The sequence below is a fragment of the Toxotes jaculatrix genome, chromosome 9 (genome assembly GCF_017976425.1).
Source record: "Toxotes jaculatrix isolate fToxJac2 chromosome 9, fToxJac2.pri, whole genome shotgun sequence".
Lineage (NCBI taxonomy): Eukaryota > Metazoa > Chordata > Actinopteri > Toxotidae > Toxotes > Toxotes jaculatrix.
Genome location: NC_054402.1, coordinates 6,026,341 through 6,046,082, shown reverse-complemented (window position 1 = coordinate 6,046,082; position 19,742 = coordinate 6,026,341). Strand labels below are relative to the sequence as shown.

The following is a 19,742-nucleotide window of genomic DNA, read 5'->3' as shown; positions in this document are numbered from 1 at the left end:
ACATACAGACACCACAGTAATTAGCAAACTGAGGCACATCTGTGAAAAGCTGAGGTGTGAATGCCTTGAAGCTGTTTCTACTGTGAAATTCACTGTAAAGGCACCGTCTGTATGGCTGCTCACAACAACCCGCTCTCGCTCTGTTTTTCTCATCTGTCTATTCTCTCTGTGCTTTTCCCTCATGCGTGATACATGAAAGACTTCTCTGCGATGCCCCACCCCCTGCCATTCTGAAATTTCTTCATGTTCATGTTACTTTGTCTTCATCTCTTTCTCTCAAGTCTTTCATGTTGTAGCCACTCTTCTCCATCAACTCTCTGAGCCAGAGGCAGAAACACTTCACCAAAGGAACCAGCTCCCTGCCTTTCCCCCCTCCATATCCTTCTGTCTGTCTGTGTCTCAGTTCCCCAGTCCATGTCTCCATTGGAATGCCTTTCCCCTCTCTTCCCTGTCTTCTCAATTTGTGGCTCTGTCTGGCCCAGTGAACGGAGCATGCCAATGTGACTAAGCAGCCCACAAGGGACTGTACAGGTATCTAGGCTGGGATGACGCATACAAGCTCAGAGTGTGACAAATGCGTTTGGGTGAAGCGCTGGTCCCCGAGGCACATTGTTCCACTCCAGTGTTGGAACATGGCAACAATCACCACAGGAACTCTTCAAGTGAGAGAAATTGTATCAGTCACAGCCGATGCTTCTTCATGCCCATCCCGGCCCACTCAATCACACATTTAAAACCAGATGGAGTTCTCTCTCTCTCTCTCTTTCTCTCTGCCTCAACCTGCTATTCATGTGTTTTCCATCTCTCTCCTGAGTAGGCCAGCTCAGAGCTTTGGGGAATAAAAACTGACAAAATATCTCAAAATATCTGTCTGTCTAGACTAAAAGGACAAAAAAAAAAAAAATACAAGGAGTAAATTAGAATAACTAGCCTCAATACAACTTACACTATGTCTCTTAAAATTAATAGCATGTCATGCCTGAGCCCAGAGTGCAGGATTCATTATTGCATTTGTTGTTTGAAGTGAAGCGTAGACAGAAAACACTGCATCCTTGACTGGAGAATGGAGCAGGGTGGGGCAGCCAGCTCAACAGCTCTGCCACACAGGAATTGTTGATCACACATGTTGATCATACTGCCAGCTACTGAATCCATTTCAGCCATTTCAGCATGCACAAAAGCCACAAAAGTTCCCTGTCATTCAAATTCATCATAAGTTTGATGATGTTTGTAAAGCTCTAATCACCTCAGTTACAATTTTGAAATATTGCTGTTGATAATGAAAGGAAAAGCAAGCAGAGGCTTGAACATGGCCTGTTACTGCAGAGGAAGGAATTACATAATTGTGTGTTTACTTGGCAATCAGTCACATTACTGAAAAGCTCTTAATTTTAGATGACTGGATTAATGCCATAATTATTTGTCAGATGACTGGGCTTCATTCTGTGTGCAAGGATTGCCAGAGGACATACACACCATAACACAGAAAATGTATCCACTGGGGGAAAAACAAAATAATTATATGACCTCCTGTGAGAGAGGACTAAGGGTTATTTTTACTCACCAAGCTGGAAGAAGGTGATATCGCTCTTGACCCCGGGACCTGCTCCTGTGCTGGCTGCTACCTCCACACTGTAGCGGATCCCTGGGGCCAGACTGGGAATCAGCACGGATAAGGTTGAGCCATCAACTGTACGGTTGATGTGGTACCTACTCTCATTCCCCAAACACCAAATCTGCCGCAACAGAGACAAAGAGAAAGTGGAGATTGAGGCAATGTTATGAGGGTTTCCTGACAACATTCAGCTTGGTGGCTGCCACCAGTCTGTGTCTTTATAATTGGTTGGTACTGCTATTCCAACATTTTAGTGCACTGTGGGTATTGTGTTACATCTCCGAGGTAGCAAAACATTTTACAACATGACTTTATGTTTTACAGGCTGTGCTCAACACAGGGTCAGTATTAGCAGAGGTAGCCATAACATCTCTCAGTGTAGCCTTAAGCCCATGAAAAACAAATGGGGATCAGTAATCACCCCTATAACCCAATTTCAGCAGAAGCTAAGTGCTGTCACTCCCAGGAAGTAGAGCAGTCTCCCAGGCGGATTCAAGCCAGGGACACAAAGAGAAGTATACATTCACCTCAGCATGAGGCCAGGAGACCTCCACATCCCGATCTGCTGACAGTCTGCTTTCTTTACCCCCCACCTCCTCCCAGCAGTTAACCAGGGTTAACATACACACTTCCTTGGGTGTGCACTATACATGTGTTTGCACTTCTGTGATGGACCCACAAAGCCCTGAAATTTTCTGTGTATCTTAAAAATTGCGGCGAGTGGAATTGCCGCAAGGGACTGGGCTCGGTAATGAGCAGGGAACACTCTCGGGCTGGACTTAAAAACCATGAAATTACTCTATCACTCTATCACCAGAAACATTTACCTGGAAAATTAACAGTGGCTTAACTTTTTCACTGGCTCTGCTTCATCTTCCCTTCTACCACTAACCTATATTTCCAATTAAAATACAGGACTTCCAGAGCATAATGAATGAGAGGACAGTGCTGTCCAAAGTGAGGCCATTACAAAAAGAGCATATGTTATCAAGTAAGAAGGGGACTCAAAGAGGCGTGCTGTAGGTTTAAGGATGCATTAGCACAGCTCCAGACTAAAGAAATGACTGGAATTATAATACAGGTCTGTGTCTTCATGTCCTTCATGTTATGTCCTTGTTCATGACTATAACTTGCTGTTCTCCACTCTGCAAAATACATTATTTCCTGCCTCTGCATGGATATATATACTAAATCCTATAATATCAAAGTTTTTGCTCATTAAATGCTGAATTCATTTAATTTTCATTTATATCAGTAAAAATAAGATACACTATCTGACTTATGTAATGCAAGGCTAAACAAGTTAAATCCAATCTACCATTGGAAGAAAAACAACAACTGATCAATAGTACCACAAAAATTACTCTACAATTCACCTTTGAAACAAGATGTGCAAGTCTGCTCTTTCCACCAGATGGCACTGTTTCACAAGAGTTTCTACCAACTCCCTTGTTTTTTGATACCTCTCCTCCTCTGTCTCTGAGCCTGTATCAGCCCACAGAGGAGGAGCAAAGGTGTGCCTCAACCAGGAATTCATTACCTTTCTATGTTGGTGCATTGTCCCATTCTCTCTTATCTGCTCTGTTTGTATTCCTGTTTGTTTCTCGTTTATGTCTCTACAGTATGTGTCCCACTTGCTCAGGCTGAGGTAGCTGCTGGCTTTTTTTTTTGTTACCTTGTACTCCTGGACCACCCCATTCTGCTCCTCTTCTGGAGGGGGTTGCCAGGAGACCACAATAGCAGTCCCATTGTCCCCACTCTCCGTCACTGTAACCTCGCGAGGAGGGGCACTGGGGGCTGAAGGGGGTAGACAAAAGATTAAAAACACACCTTCATACATGATACTGATTTTTTTTTTTCCACAACTGCACACAGTCTCGTCCTGCGTGCCCTCATCCCATTTGGCTGTCAGATTTTGTCCTTTATCTCTGTGTGAGACTGAAGCTGAGGTGAGAACAAAGGACAAATAATCGAAATGGCGACGCTTTTATGTGAAAACTGAGTTTGTTTAATACAAGTGCTTTTGTGGATAAATAAAAGCAAATAACTGTTTACCAAAAACAGACAGGGAGTTATGATGGTGGGCTGTATGGTGGTGTGTGAATGCCAACCTGTGGTCCAACGGTAATTAAACTGAAATAATTATGAATGCAACATAAAAGACGTGTGAGTGAGCGTTATAAAAACAAGCATTTTCTCTGCTTGCGGGAGAACAAACATTATGTTTAGAGCTCCGAAAACAATTATCAACAAAATTGGGAACAAAGGAAAATCCAGCAGAAAAAGATCAAAACACTCCTACACATGTAAGGCACACAAACACGCACACTCTCTAGTAAACACTCTACACACACTTTGCTACAGATTAAAATTTGCAGTTGGGTTTCAACCAAACCTCAAGAGAGTGCCACAACCACACCCTATGAAAAATTAGTATAACACTTGTATTGGAATGTGGTATATGGGTTTCCATAGGGCCTTTTAAAGAGCGGCACATCCACCCTAGCATGCTTGAATACACCACATTTGAATATAACATAATCCTGCCCTCACTGCCTGCTGTGAACAGCTGTTGTATGCTCTCACACATACAAGCTGTTCATATAAAATTGTGTAAACATGAAAACATACATGCACACATGCAAGCACACTTGCACACAGTCACACACATTCACATTCCCCCACCTTCCTCCAGCGTCTTGCCAATTTTGACATCACTGTCTGTTCCCTGGAATTCATTGAAGAAGGGGCGGACTTTGAATTCATATGTGACTCCCTTCCGAAGCTGCGGCACAACGGTGCTGTCCTCCCCAGGGGTGCGCACCTCAAACACAGCCCACTCGCTCCTCTGCAGTCCCTCCGGTGAAGGCCTGTACATCACCTTGTAGCCCTGTATGTACTGTGACTGCTGCTCCACCTAATGAATGGCACAGGAACACAGACAAAGACAGTGTCAGCTTGACTTGATTATGTGCTTCTCAGATCACAGTGGAAAATGATACAGTAATGTAATAGATTATAGCATCACCGGACAGCTATGGATTCATGCAACTGATACACCAGGCGCTGGATGGAATGGGGTGCTAACTCATCACATCACCCCTCTGTTTATCCATCCACATCTACATCTCTCTTTTCGACTGTCTATGCGCCATTTGGAGCAGCAGTGATTTGTGCAAACCACAGTATGAGGTCATTGGCCAGAGGTTCCTCTAAGTCTGGAGCTGGTTAAATAGGGCCCAGGCTCCCAGAACAGCCTGTCTCATCCTGTCCTACTCTCCAGTGTACTGACTGACTGCTGAAGTCAAGGAAGACACGGACAAATGGATCTTTATGCAGAGTACAAGAAGTCAAGATACAACAAGTTAAACAGCATCTGATGTAGCTAAATAACGAGAATAAATGTAATTAGAAGAGATTTGTCTGTTAGTTTAATCTAGGGATAGTTAACGTTGCTTTGTGACCCAGCATGGTTGGAGAAAAGAATAACCGCTAACCATTATGCTAATATCCCTACGAGTCCCTGTGGAAGGCAAGCAGCACTGGCTTGTAAAGATTTTAGTGATTTCTTTATCCCTCCCCTGTAAAATATGCTGCCGGCTCAGGTGGTCTTCATTAGCCTGAAAACTGTGCAACCATTTACCACAACACAAAGGAAAATGTAAAACCAAGAAACTCCACATTGGGAATAGATTTAACCCCACAAAACCAGGAAACTGTGGCGCTTAGCTACAATGTCAGTCTCCCTCATGTCATGTGTTTTTCTGGAACATTCCAGGGTGACAGGGTAACTGGGCAGTAATGTTTTAAATCAGTCTTGACATGTCACTATCCTTTTCACGTTTCCTCAGTCCCATTCATCACTCACTATGGCACTTCATAACACCTGGGAATGTAGGGGTGGCCTTATGACAAAAAGCAAAACGGACTGTTCTTTCCCTTCTGTGAGTCATCCCCCAGGCTAACATCCACTATGTGTGGTAGACAGCAATGTATAGTTGTATTGTCTCATAATCTTAAACACATTAACCAGATTTATTGCAGGTGGACATTAGTACTTCATATTCAGCTTGTACCAGCAAAGAAATGCCAACATAAGCTCCCAGTTCTACTTCTACTTCCTCCTCTTCCACCTATCCATTTTAACATCTGTAAGCCATTTCCACTTAAGAGCATGAGTTGGCCGCCTCTTCCTTCTCACTTGTATTATTTTAACAGCCATCAAGTGTTTTCAATCTGAGAGGGCACAGACTGGCACGCCACACACTGCTATACGGCACTACATGGCCTATTGCAGAAGGCTGGGCTCTGTTGTCTAGCTTTTGGGTAGTTGAGTGGTTCACTATGGGCAGAGCTGCAGATTTTTGGTCTCTGGCCAGCCGAGCCGTTCAGGCTCATGCCAGATGGATACTAAGAACACTTGGATTGTGTTCCAGGCTGCTCTCTGCAGTGTCCTTCCTCTGTAGGGTGCTAGGACGTTAGCACTCGGCTGAGCTGCTTGACCAATTGACCATAGGCATATCACTGAACTAACCTTGGAGCTTTGGTGACCAGCCACACCAGTGATCCATATGGCAATCTGTATCTGAATGCAGCTGTGTGAGAATGTGACAAGAAAAAGTGACAATAGTGCATTCAGGGAGGAAATGATACTCACTGTCCACTGCACCCTTACAGATGAGGAGGAGAGAATGGTGGGGTTGTGCAGGTGGATTACCACATCTTCCAGCTCCCTTTGGATCTGACGATGGTCCACACCCTGACTCGTGGGAGGGATATCTATATGCAGAGGCACAGACATCAAAAATGTATGAGCTTATCTTAAACTGGAGAAAAACCAAAACACCACTGTACTGTATATGAAATTCATATCAGTTTGTTCTCACCTTGTGTTTTCACAGCATCAGTGATAGGACTGGGATCACTCAGCCCATAGGCATTGGCTGCCCGTACTAAAAAGAGGTAGACTGCGCTGGGCTTCAAGCCCTTCAGTACAAATGACTCAGTTTTCACATGCTCTGCCAAGGTCTGCCAGCTGCTCCCTGATGCATGACTGTGGACACACAACAGACACAATTAAAGTTTAAAAGGTTTCAAATAAATCTATGGAATAATTAGTTTATCGATGGCCAAGTTGATTAGTTTTACCTGAAGGCCTCTATTATGTAGGAGGTGGGTGTGGCTCCAGCATTAAGGTTTGGCTTCCAGGAAAGGGTGACGGAGGTGCGTGTAACATCAGTGACCTCAGGTTTAGAAGGGGCACTGGGGATCAGGTTTGGGTCAGTAGGTCTGTTTGGCTGGACTGGGACTCCAAACTCTACATGTAGAACAGAGAGAGGGAAACAAATAGATAAATGTAGTTTCTTGCTATTTTCCAAAAAGCAAAAGGCACGAAAAGCATAAATAACATTATACCCAGCAATTGAAAAAGAAAAGACTATACTTGTTCGAAAACTAATGCACAAAAACCACAAAAGTGGACACCATTGGATTAGACTTACCTTGAACCTCTAAATAGGCTTTCCATGAGGCCTCTCCACTGGGTGTGGAGGCGATGCAGGTGTAGGTGCCAGTGTCACCAAGCTGGAGGATGAAGATGGAGAGTATTTAGTTAAATGTCTACCAGAACTGGTAATTGTCTCTCTCCCTCCTTCTGCTCCTGCTTCTGTCTCCCTCCAAACCCCCACTGCACTACGTATTCACATTCTGGTGGAGTCTGTGGCAGGCACCTGTCTGCCTGATAATCTCAACATCATCTTTTTCTTAGCAGAAACTGGGGGAAAGCAGCTGGAAAGACCAAGTGACAGACCGTTCGTAGTCAAATGGAAAAGGTTTTCACAGGATCATAGACTAATTGGAGACCTTTTTCTCTCCCTACCATCCCCCTGAGTACTAAACATGGAGGCCACGGCCCCAATCAACAAATGTGGTGACAATATGCACTGAATTTATAAGGATAAACGTCGATAATTCATACGTTTTTAGAACTTGTTGGAAAAAGTGGGGTGCACAGAAATGTTAGATATAGTACATGCTCCTTTTGGAATAACAGTGAAAAGCACTCAGAGAGCTCATACATCTCTCTCTCTACCAAGACGGAACAATCCTCTACGTTTGTTATTTTAATAATGAAAAATGTAATCTGCATTACATCTGGATCTGCATCAAAATACACAATAAAAGACAATCATGTGGTATATGTGCCAGATTTTTTTTTTTTTTTTACAGAAAGTGCAATAGTTCATGAGAAAATAGAGCTGAAAAAACTTTCTCTCAAAAAATTCTTGGATCAGCACCTGAATCTGAATCCAGACCAAAAACAAATCATTGTTTCTTGGCTCATGGCCTAAGTTTCCTCCAACTTTAACTGAAATCGGTCAAAAAGTTTCTGAGATAGTCGGCTAGCAAACAGGCTAGCAAAACACCTAACATAACCCTGTTGGAAAAAGTATATGGACTATTTTCACACTGTGAAACGTGTGTATTGTGCATTGTCAACTGATGTAAAAGTCTCTGGGTAAGACAAAAAAATCTGTTGTGGTTTGTGGTGATACATAGTAAATAAAGAGAGAAAAACTGCAAGAGTTAAATTGAATGTGAACATGTCCTGTCAATGACCTTCAAGGTGTGTATTTCTTTGTTTGGCAGGTGAGAAAATGTATTAAACCTGATCACAATAACACTCACGCAGCCACACTAATAAAATGAATTACCTCACGCATCAAAAACGTCTTCATTAAAATGTTGTCGGGGAGAAATGACAAGTTCATTAATGTACAGTGCCTGCGGAGTTTACTTGGCTACCGCAGGAGCGGGGTTCAGATGCATCCCCTCCTGCCTGCCTCACACTGGCAGCCCAATCACACTGCAATCTTGTCACCACAAGACATGCCAGCATTCATCAGAACACCGCAAACCGACGCGAACTCTGACCCCGTGACGCCTCCATCTGGAAGACACGTCAGCACCCCCTGCTTGTCTCTCTCTAAGACTGTGTTCAGCATCACAGGGCTTGCCATCTCAAGCACACACACACACGCACATATATGCTCACACACAAAACCCACTGTGTTTGCTGACTGACAGGAACTACAGACTGCTCGACTTCACAGACTCCATTTCAAACCCATGACAACTGACTGACAGCCCTCTGAGGGCGGGCTGCTGGCAGGGAACACATGCTTTATTTACCGACCAGCAGGGGTTTGCCCAGCACATTATGGATGTGATATGTACAGCATTGAAGTTTATTTGAATAGCTTTATACATTAAAGGAAGCCTAATAGAAACTCTTGATTAAAATGTAATTATGTGTCTATATAAATATAGAAATACAAGAAGAGTTTGTACATTGTAGTAAAATTATAAATTAAAATGCCACAGAACTGCACTGGGTGCTGTGTTGCATATTTACTTTGCTTGATGTTAAAAAGGGATCTGAGCATGTTCGTACCTGTGTCCATGTGTCTTACCTTTGCATAGCGTATCTGCAGTGCCCCTGTGTCCAGCTGTTTGACCCTGGAGTCATGAGTAGACACCAGTACACCGTCCTTCCTCCAGAGGATGGTGGGAGTGGGGTTACCTGATGCCACACAATTGAGCACCACTGTGCCGTCCACAGCCACCGTCTGATTGGTTGGGCCTTGTCGAATAACTGGTGGCGGACGGTCTGACACAACTGTGGAAGCAGGAGGGAGAATGGGCAATTACGTGGAAAGGTGGAAGGAGAAAAACTATGGAGCTGTTCATGTGGTGTTACAGGGACACAAAGAACAGAGGATTCAGACAATTATGTCCAGCAAATGTGAGAAAACAAAAGGCAGAGAGCAGTGAGAATCTGACAAACAACATGTAGCAATGTAAGCATGTGAAAATTGCAAGGGTAGTGGAAGAGGAATTAAATCCAATTTTAAGAACTGGAAGCAATTTTCTAATCATTCAGCAGCAGGAGTCAAACTCAGCCAAATAAAAACAGCGTAATTAAAATGAAACGGCCTCAGATACTTAAGTCTTCTCGCTGCAGCTCGACCAGATGCCTGGCACTACGCATATGAACGCTCGCAGCCGACAGTCCCAAGGCCCATCCCCCCAGCCATTAAAACACAAAACACGGGAGAGAAAATGCTTAAAAACAGCTAGCCAGAACAGACAATGTTTTTAACACAAGGACGTTTAAACTCCTGCTCCTTGTCTCAGCCTGTGAACCCTGGGTGTTCAACCAGTAGACACAAATAACAAACAAAGACATGACAGAGAAAGCATGTATTTCAGTGGAAGAGAAAAGCTGTAATGCAGAGAAAGGGGGGTGGGGGGCAAAGGGAGACGACGTAAGAGAGACCTTAATTATATGCACCCAGTATTTTTTTCATTTTTATTTTGTCTCCACTGTGTGTGATTCATCATGTTCCTGCTACAGGTTGTCTGCCTCCCTCTGATTATTATTATTATTCATAGCACTATTGATGACCATTGCTGTCAGCTCCACTGATTTACTAGCAAGTTACATTCAGTGAGGAGCAATCAAATTAATACCTAACACAGGGTAAGATGGTGATGTATGTATGTGTGGATAGATACTCAGAACCATGCTGTGGTGTAATCTCTGGGCCGCTTTGTCTTTGCTTTTGTGCCAGGGATGGTGCAATTACTAAAACAATGTCAGCATGACCTGTAATTACCAGATCTGCCTGCGGAGAAGTGGTGGCCTCAGAGCGGCCGGCTCACTTTAATAACTGTTATTATTATCCAGAGAGCACGACAGAATGAGAAAGAGAGAAGGAGAGAGAGATGGAGCATACCATTGTAGATCTGAAATGAAGAAGGATATTTGGTAAATGAAGGGATGAATGTAGGTGTGTCATAGACAAAATAATAGCTGCCCAGATCTCTGTGGGAATGGTGGAAATGGAACCAAGGTTAGTGCACCAGGCTGACAGGGATTGGCTAGCAGAGTAATTAGAGGACCCAATCCAGACCTCACCACATGGCCACAGTCTTCCAACGGTAGACAGCAGCAAGCCAGCCGTGGAATACCAAAGGAGACATTAGCCAGTGTGAAGCCAGTGAAGCCAAAAACTGAGCCACGGTCTGGGTGCACAGGCACCAGAGAGTCTCTACCTCTGACAGGAACACACTGAATAGGCCAGACCAAACCTCACAAACCTCAATTCAGATATTAATATGCTCTACAGTAGGACCACAGCATTTCAGATGAACAGCTTTATCCTCATGAGCCAAAGATTATCTCAAAATACCAATATTCATCCACTCTGTGTTCCTCTAATTCTCTCTCGGGCCTTGAGGTATGCAGAAACCGTGTTTAAAGGAAGGTCGCTTACCATCAGTGACCTCTAACAGAGCCTTGGTGATGACACTGCCAGCGATGTTGAGGGCCTGGCAGCTGTAGTATCCCATGTCTGAGCGTTCGGCATCAGTGATGGTCAGGTCCCCTGTCTGAGATACAGAAAACCGGCTGGAGGGTTGAGGAGGCTGGTAGGAGAACAGCAGGTTCTGTGGGGTATTAAACAGATCACACACAATCAGACTTTTATTAGGTTACAGTATATTAATTGGACATGTTGAAAATTTCGCTACAGCAAATGCAAACATCTGTCTTAGCTACAAAATAACCCTTTCAGGATTTTTGAATGAGTATGAGAGATTGTTTTCCAAAGGGATAAGGAGCACTTTGAAATAGAAACCTTTATCATTGTTTATTTTGTTTACCTGACTGCCTTCCCGCTGCCAGAAAATGGCTGGCTGTGGGTTTCCAGTGGCCTCACACTGGAAAGTGACGGTTCTGCCAACCCCAACCACCTGGTTCCTTGGTCTCACCACAAATGCTGGGGGCACTAGAGGACAGCCATGACCATGGTTAGCCGTTGGATAGACAAACACACCATACTATATTATCATAGTTGTCAAAATATTACAGTTACAAGTGGTCTAGATTATTTGAATGAAATACAAAAGAAATTTGACTAAAGCTCTGTTGTTTGTATTCAGTTCATAGAGATACAGACTCATTTTCAAAACTTTGCATGGTGTGTGCACAGCAGATTGTACACTGATGAAATTCAAAAGTCAGGCATATTATAGATGTAATGAATAGAAAAAACAAGGGTTACTCCTATGCCCCCTCATTTGCATGGGCAAGGGCATGCACCATTAAAATTCACATGGAAATGGGGAATAAATTTAAGCCATCTGTCCATGCTGACACCCTCCAATAGCACAGGCCTCAACCAGGATCATCTTAATGACAAATTCCATCTCAGACTAAGTGTGGTGTCATAGCCCAATGTCACCCATGCACCTCTACAGTAGACACTAGGCTTTGCTGGTCTAATAGGCCATCTATGTGAGGAGACACACCCTGAATGCAGACGCTGAGAAGCAGGCCAGTTTACATGTTCATTTCAAAAGCACTATGAATATGTCTTCAAATGTATTAAATCTCCTAACATTTTAATCTCTTTTTATAGGGGCTGTGCTATACATAAAAAAGCAATCTGAAAGCTGTCATTTGAAATATAGACATAATTTGTCCATGAATAAGATGGGGTGTTTGGTAATGCATAAAAGGGGGAAATAATAGAATGAAATGATGCGGCTTTACCTTGGAGGCCCAAGCTGAGCATATTTTTACCCATTAATGTCCTTTTGTCTCTGTTGCCCATGACAACAGAAACATGAGTGCTGATTGGAGGGTGGAGAGGTGATGGGAGGAGGATGAAGGGGGGTTGTGACAGCTTCCTGTCTCTGTCAGGGCGGTGAATAGGTGACGGGTGACATTTCAACTTACCAGACATGACTAAAAAGGGAACAAAAACACAACAACAAAAAACCCAAAGATGAATAACTAAATAATAAACAGCATGACAGAGAAGAGAGATAAGGAAAATAACAATGTGACGTCCATGAGCACAAATAATCATGTTATTATTATTCAGTGAATAAAAGACGTGTCATATTTCACCCTCAGATCAAACCCTAGGGATCACATGATGCACATAGCAAAGAATAATTACCACGTGTGATCAGGAATGCATTAAAAGACAACACATGCACAAGAAAATCAACTGAAGAACATCTGATTCAACGTTCCTTCTTAGACTTAGAATGTGCTCAAGGGCAGGAAAAAATGTAGGTAAAACAAAATGGCAAAAAGGCACACAGACAACACAATGAAACACACACAGCAGATGTTTTATGCTTAGCAGCATCATGCTTTGTTTACTTTTTTCCTCTCTTTCCAGGTGTTGTGTGAAGGTGAATGTCCCTGTACCCTTAATGAAGTTTAGAGCACCCAGAGGAGCAGCTAGATCACAGTCCCTCAAACACAGCCTTGCAAATGCACATCCAGTCCATAAAAACACAAGGTGAATTTTAACTGTCACTCTTTGGCCATAAATCTCCCCCCGCCAATCACTCACCTTATCTAATCTGTCTGCTCCAACGGATCCCTCAGAAACATAAACGCTGTCAGTCAGAGTAATGACCAAACCCTCCCTCCCTCCCCCTGCCTATCGCTGGCCTTTAAAATGCAGATAAGACTTACATCAAACAGCCCCAGACGAAGATGCTCACCGCTATCCGTGTGTGAAAGGCTCTAGATACACACGATCGTGAGAACATACACACCCACAAATACACAAACCTCCTACAACACATACACACATCCATTCATGTGTGTCTAAGCCTTTAATTAGGTAACCCTACCTCTCCCATGGTGCTGTGATCACAGTTGTGGACCTGGAGGGAGAGGTGAGCCTTAAATCTGACCGGGCTACTTTATTGTGGGCTTTCTGCTAGCTTACAGCTCAGAGGGGAGTCTCTATCAATAAGCTGATCAGAGCGGCTGAGGAAAACACACTGAGCATTGTGACCTCCAGCCCAATAGGAGGCAGGCTACGTACCAAAGACCACAACTGAGATATTAATGGGGATTTGAGCGGTGCTGCTGTTCTGTCTGCCTGACATCAACACTAGACCAAGACTGCATGCAGAGGATTTGGCATGATTAATAGCTGCTCCCATTGGGAGGACTTTAGCATGCTTTAAATATTTTGTCCCACTCTGAAATTTTGTATACTGAAATGTGGATTTCACAACTTTGTGTTACAGCAGGAAATACACAGTGAGGGTTTATTTGATGGTTAAGACAAATTAAATGCAGATACACAGAGATAGGATGACGCAAAGCACCAGTTTTGGCACTAACCCAGGTTTTGGTATTTATCATCACTGTAACAGAACAGACTGCTGACAAGAAAGTTCCTCTCATTCACTCTCTTTTGGCACCAGTTCCAAAGTCTCCTTCCAGACCCTTTACATGGGTTATTAGCAACGCTGCTCTAGGGACTACCATTCCATTCAAGACTTTTCTACACATAAATCACTGCTAACGGCAGACTTACCCAGCAAAGAAACAACATAACACGTTGATTTTCTGAATTCTGCCAAATAAAGTCTGAAACAATGCATTTAAATTCCTATGGAGGAAGTCCACTGGTGAGGTTTAATTAAGAAAATGCTGTATGAACATTATCTAACCGTACCAGACGCAGATCAGAATGCCTTTGTGTGATACTTAAATCTTTCAAAATACACACTCACGTGTACTCATACCCAAAGCACACTTAATAGCCAAGCAATCCATCTCACAAATATATTTTCATATGGCTAAGATTAATGATTTTACAATGAAACTATAAATATGGTGGATGACTTTATGCCAATTATGTGTTTCTTCCATCAATCACTGAACTATTTTACTAGACATATTTATAAGTCCAAAGGAGGTGTAGTAGACTGACAAACACACGTGTAAGACAATAATTCACTGATTAAGTTAGTAACGAGAGCAGAGCACATTGAAAGAAAAATAGCCCAAGGCGGCATTCCCACAATGTCGACATTGTTCACTGACAGTCTCACTTTGGAACTTGTGAAAATCCCCCCTCTGTTCACACAGAGCTGGACTATTCCCATAAAGTGTCCAGCTCTTAAAAGGGATTTGCTCTGAAGGACAATATCTTCAATATTGTGCATCTTGCTATGTTCCTACCATTTACTTACAGTTACAAACTGATACAATTGCATAATGTCACTGCACGGACGGACTTTTATATATAGCCATTTTTTAAAACACACAATTTTAATTCAGTTGGACTTATCGTCCATTTACACATCAGAGCAGATTTAGCAGAAAAAGCTGTGTTCAAAGAATATTTACATTAATTCCACTTTGGCCAATTGTACCCATTTTGTGGTGTATCTCTCTCTGCCAGCAGCTCACCACTGAAATGATTTTATTCAGCTGCTCAGTTATTCTTAAGCAATCTTGCCATTCTTTGACTCTTGATGTAGGGCGACAGCACTGCCCACTAAACCCACAGACTAAACTCTTGCCCCCCACATTACTGTTGTCTTCACTACTACAGCGACATCTTACTACCTATACATCGTTTCTGCTAGTTTGGCCTGTTTAAACCTACAATTACCCGTCCTTTCTTTCCTTTCCTGTGCCCGCATCTGTAATTAGAAGCATGTCATTTCCGGGCGTGGGACTGTGGCCTGCTTGTCTTTAATTAGCTGGACTACTCAGTGCCCACAGCGTCCCTGGCCTCCTCATGTCCTGGTCTGGATGAAGCTCAGGGATATGAAGAGTAGATGAAAATGGTTCTAGGAACTTTGAAAGCTTGGAGGTTCAGGCATCAGTCAGATTTAACTGTGACAGTAGGATTCCTTTGATTTATGTTATACGACTATCCCTTTCACCTGACTTTACGTTCTGAGAAAACCTCAGCATTTGTCCTTTAAATCTATGGCATGGGTTCTTCTTTGCTGAAGTTTAATCAATTTAAGTGCTTTTACTTCAGTTTTCACGCCTGCTTAACTCTTAGAACGTGGGGGGTTGAATGGCATAATGTATGAAGAGAGGGTCAGTGCCTTGATTCTGAATGCAGGCAACAGGGAATTGGCCTGAGGTTAAGACATTTCATTTCCACTGAGGACAAGGGAGGTTTAAGCATTTCAAATATGATTCTAAGCCAGGAGAACAGCTTATTGAACCAGTGCATCAATGCTGTTCCCTTTCATTATCTAAGCTTTCATCAGGGAGAGGGAAAGAGTAAAAAAGGCAATAAGAGAAGTAGATATATTGATGGGTGTATTGGCAGGTGTGCCTAATCTTGCTCCTCCAATCTGAGGATTGCTGTCTTGTGGAGAAAATCAAGAAATAATTGCAAAGGGTAGCCATGTGAAGATGAAGTATCTGCGTTTGCAGGTGGGGGTTGGCAGAGGAATAGAATTGCCTTGCCTCTTCTTGCCTTGTATCTCTGCTACGTTGACTTCTATGGGTGACATTAATATGACTGACCTCACCGCAGAAACCTCTCTCCCCCTCTATCCTCTTCACCACAATCACCCACAGCCCCAATTCCCAGCCCGTTCTGCATCAGCGGGAAGTTGCCACCAAGACCAACATATTCACTGTCCTTCCATCCAATCCCAATCTTCCATGCCGTCAGCCTCCTCCTCCTTTCCTCCCTTCTTCTCTCACCCGACTCCCAACATTCCCATTAGTTTGGCGTTAAATAGCCCCTGTGTTCCTCTAACTCTCAGGAGGGTTTGGGGGTGATCCCAGCCCCCAGTTTCTCTGAATGGGTTCTTTCTGAATGTTCACACTCTGTGACCGGCTGCTTTATATTCCAACTGTGTTAATAAGACGTCTGATGGAGAGGGCCACAGGAGACACAAAGATATTCCATAGGTTCACAAATAGTACTGTATGTCTTAAAATGTGAAGGAAGACCGGCCTCCGGAGAAATGCCACTTGTATAGGGCAAATGAAATCGATTGCTGTTGAGTTCCCATGTGCACAGCTCTACAGCTGTTATGGATTTTTGCGTTTCTTTTTATTAGAAATCAATCAGCTAATTGAGAGAGAATAGTTGAAAGTGATGACCATGTAGTACTAAAGCTGAAGGCTATTATTGCAATGTGGCTGGGCTAAATTGCATTTGAATCAACTTGCAAAATAACCCAAAATGGAAATGAATTTAGAACAGTTGTTCGTGGGGCTAGAAATGAAATGTTGTGCTAGTGTGAAACAGAGGCCTATAAAAGTATTCTGTCTTACCGTGGACGGTGAGCGAGGCCGACGCCTCCGCCTTGCCCACCAAGTTCTCTGCCACACAGGTGTAGGAGCCAACATCAGCTGAGGTCAGACGACGGATCTTCAGGGTGTGGTCCTCACGGATCTCATATCTGGATTAAAACAGGTGTTCATGTTGTCAAAATAAAATTTGACACAAAAACTGTATGTACAGACTCATTCAATGCAACATGTGTCAGCTGACAGCACTGACAACAGTGAGCAGGGGATCAAACAAAGACAGGGAGAGGGTAAAGGAGGAAGGTATTGTGTGATGAAAGGTGACCAGGTCATGAGTCATACCTTCCTTTGGGCAGGTCACCATCATCTTTCCTCCAGCGCACGGTGGGAACTGGGTCACCACGGGCCTCACACCTGAACTCTACACTTTGGTCCACTAACACTACCTGGCTACCTGGGCGACGTACAAAACTGGGACGCTCTGCAAAAAATGAAAACAGTACACAAATTAAACCTCACAAAGCAGAGTATGGTAGTGCTGGAGCAATGTGTTGATTAAGTTAAAGCCCTAAATTCTGTAACTTTTATTTCTTCAGTAAATCTTTATTTAGTGCTGATCAGACTTTAGAGCTTTATGTAGGATTTAAGGGATCTATTGGCAGAAATGGCTCTGTAGAGGGCCTTTTGCGTTTTTATGCTACCTGAAGGCCACCATAGGTTCTCCTACACACTTGGAAAGGGAGTAGTGAGGGGAGGGGTATTCAGTTGTTTTGCAATCTGCAACCTCGTCGCTAAATCCTACACACTGGTCCTTTAAGTTAAATAATTTAGTTTGACGTGACTCAGAATGAAAATAATGAAATAATGTGGAATAATCAAATTGAGTTTGTATGCGAGACATAACGTGACAAGATAATATTAAATTTATGGTTAATGACACCCATAAGGCGAAAATACAGTCTAGAGACTAGAGACTAAACAGTAAGTCACCAGACACAGAAAATACTTTGTGGTATTAGGGCTATATTGATGTATGTTGCTTTAATTATATATGACGCAACACTAACTTAATTGAAAACAAGTCACTGAACAGGACCTGACAAAAGGTCAGGCCCCTTTTGTCATCTTGTTAACCACAGCAACCTAAAGTCAAGCTCTGACTCTATCTGCTCACCAAATCCCAACGGTACAGGGTCACCACAGCAGCTCCATTGTGTATTTTTTTTAGGTTTTCTAAGGCTTAAAAAAATCATAGCTATGAGTTGCTCTGAACACATTCCTACAGACTCAGGTCCAAAAACTAACAAGGGTGGTTCATGATTAACCAGAGTTTCTGGGTCGTGATACTTACTCATAAGGACAAACAAAAGCTTCGAGCTGGCCTCATTTCTGCCCTGACAGTATTATTTCAGTGTAGTTATTTATCTTTACGAAACTGCCTTTGTTGCTGTTCCTTCTGACAGATTATAAGAGGTCTCTGAGGAGAGGAGGTGGAGGAAGTGAAAAAGCTGGCGATAAAATCAGGAGTCTGGACATGCTCTCTGCTTGGGACACAGGAGAGTATCAGGGTCAGAGGTCACTCATGGTGAAATAGGGTGCAGCTGGTAGAAGCTGCTGGGGTCAGTGTGGGATTCATTGAAAGGTGTGAGACTGGAGGTCATCTCACACTCTATATGATAAAGGTCAGCGACACCATTTAGTTCCCTGGCAGAGAGACAATCAAAGCTTAACATCTGGATTCTGTTTCTCACTGCAGACAAACAGAAAAAAAATTGTGTGTGGACGTGTGTGTGTGTGTGTGTGTGTGTGTGTGTGTGTGTGTGTGTGTGTGTGTGTGTGCATGTTTATAGGTTGTCTGTGCAACAGATTGAAAAGAAAAAAAAGGGTTAATTACCGAGCACTGTAAGTTCAGCTATTTCGCTTTCACGTTCTCCAACCATGTTTGTGCCAACGCACACATACTTCCCAGCATCGTTCTTCCGGGCATTTGTGATCATCAGCTTTCCTCCACGTATCTGAGGGAATAGAAAAGGAGGTGAGAGGCTGAACATGGAGAGGCAAAACAGCAATATTAGAGTAGGAGAGACACTGGGGGCCTTTGGTTGACACAAAAAAAAGAGACAATAGCATAGCTCAAACATTACAAAATGTTACAAAACATTTCCTGATTGCTCTCAAGAATTCCTGTGAGCATTTACTTACCAAAAGGCCATTACAACACTATGATAAATGTACTCACAAACACATAATGGCTTGGCGCTAAAGAGTTTTTTTTATTAGGTTTTTGCTCTGGGCTTACAGAGACAGAGACCAACTGGATTACTTTATTTATATCTAGTTTGTGCTGTTCCCACTCAACTTCCACTTGAAGCCTAAATCACTATCAGTCAGCCTGCTCCTCCTCCTCAGGGTAAGCTAAGCCAAAGAACACTTTCAAAATCCAACACAACCACAGGTCCCTGAGGGAACACCTGAGGCACTGCAGGACCGAAAGCGCTTTTCCAGTCGCCTCAAAGAACTTGTGGACAGTTTTGTCTATTATTGTGCGGGGAATGTTTTAAAGAATAGGTCTCTTGAATTTTTTTTTTCTGTGTGTGCATACAGCTACAAGTGAGAGCAAGTGAACATACATTTAAGCACATATGAACAGCACACACACCCAGCAGTGAATGTGTGTTTGTCCAGGTGAATGTCATGTCTGTTATTTCCCAGGGCTTTGATTACAGGCCAGAGGAGGTGCTTTGTTCTCAGGCAGTCAGAGGGCCCAGCACAGGCCCCTCAGCCCTTCTCCCAACTGACAACCATGCCAGTCAGTGCAGACTCAGACAATAGCATGGTGCACCAATGATCTCTGTGGCTTGATGGAGCTTAAGGTTTTAAATGCACACATCAGCCTGAAAGACCAGGACCACCACCTGCAAGCATGTAATCGATACCCTCATTATCGAGCCACTGACAGAGAACTTGACACACAGTATTGCAAAAATCTGTTTTCCCTGTGACTAC

At 43.2% G+C, this 19,742-nt stretch overlaps 1 protein-coding gene across 3 annotated transcripts in view; it reads right to left on the bottom strand.

Moving 5' to 3' along the window:
* The window catches only part of robo1 (roundabout, axon guidance receptor, homolog 1 (Drosophila)), a 158,276-nt gene that overhangs the window by 18,573 nt on the left and 119,961 nt on the right, over positions 1 to 19,742 (bottom strand). For all 3 annotated transcript variants that reach the window (XM_041046111.1, XM_041046109.1, XM_041046110.1), the window contains exons 4-17: positions 18,631 to 18,751; positions 17,079 to 17,217; positions 16,761 to 16,888; positions 12,420 to 12,428; positions 11,342 to 11,466; positions 10,954 to 11,125; positions 9,088 to 9,293; positions 7,117 to 7,198; positions 6,764 to 6,932; positions 6,502 to 6,668; positions 6,273 to 6,394; positions 4,301 to 4,532; positions 3,291 to 3,412; positions 1,565 to 1,736 (exon numbers count right to left, since the gene is read on the bottom strand). In XM_041046111.1, coding sequence (XP_040902045.1) covers positions 1,565 to 1,736; positions 3,291 to 3,412; positions 4,301 to 4,532; positions 6,273 to 6,394; positions 6,502 to 6,668; positions 6,764 to 6,932; positions 7,117 to 7,198; positions 9,088 to 9,293; positions 10,954 to 11,125; positions 11,342 to 11,466; positions 12,420 to 12,428; positions 16,761 to 16,888; positions 17,079 to 17,217; positions 18,631 to 18,751 — 1,966 coding nt within the window. The remainder of the gene's footprint in view (positions 1 to 1,564; positions 1,737 to 3,290; positions 3,413 to 4,300; positions 4,533 to 6,272; positions 6,395 to 6,501; positions 6,669 to 6,763; positions 6,933 to 7,116; positions 7,199 to 9,087; positions 9,294 to 10,953; positions 11,126 to 11,341; positions 11,467 to 12,419; positions 12,429 to 16,760; positions 16,889 to 17,078; positions 17,218 to 18,630; positions 18,752 to 19,742) is intronic.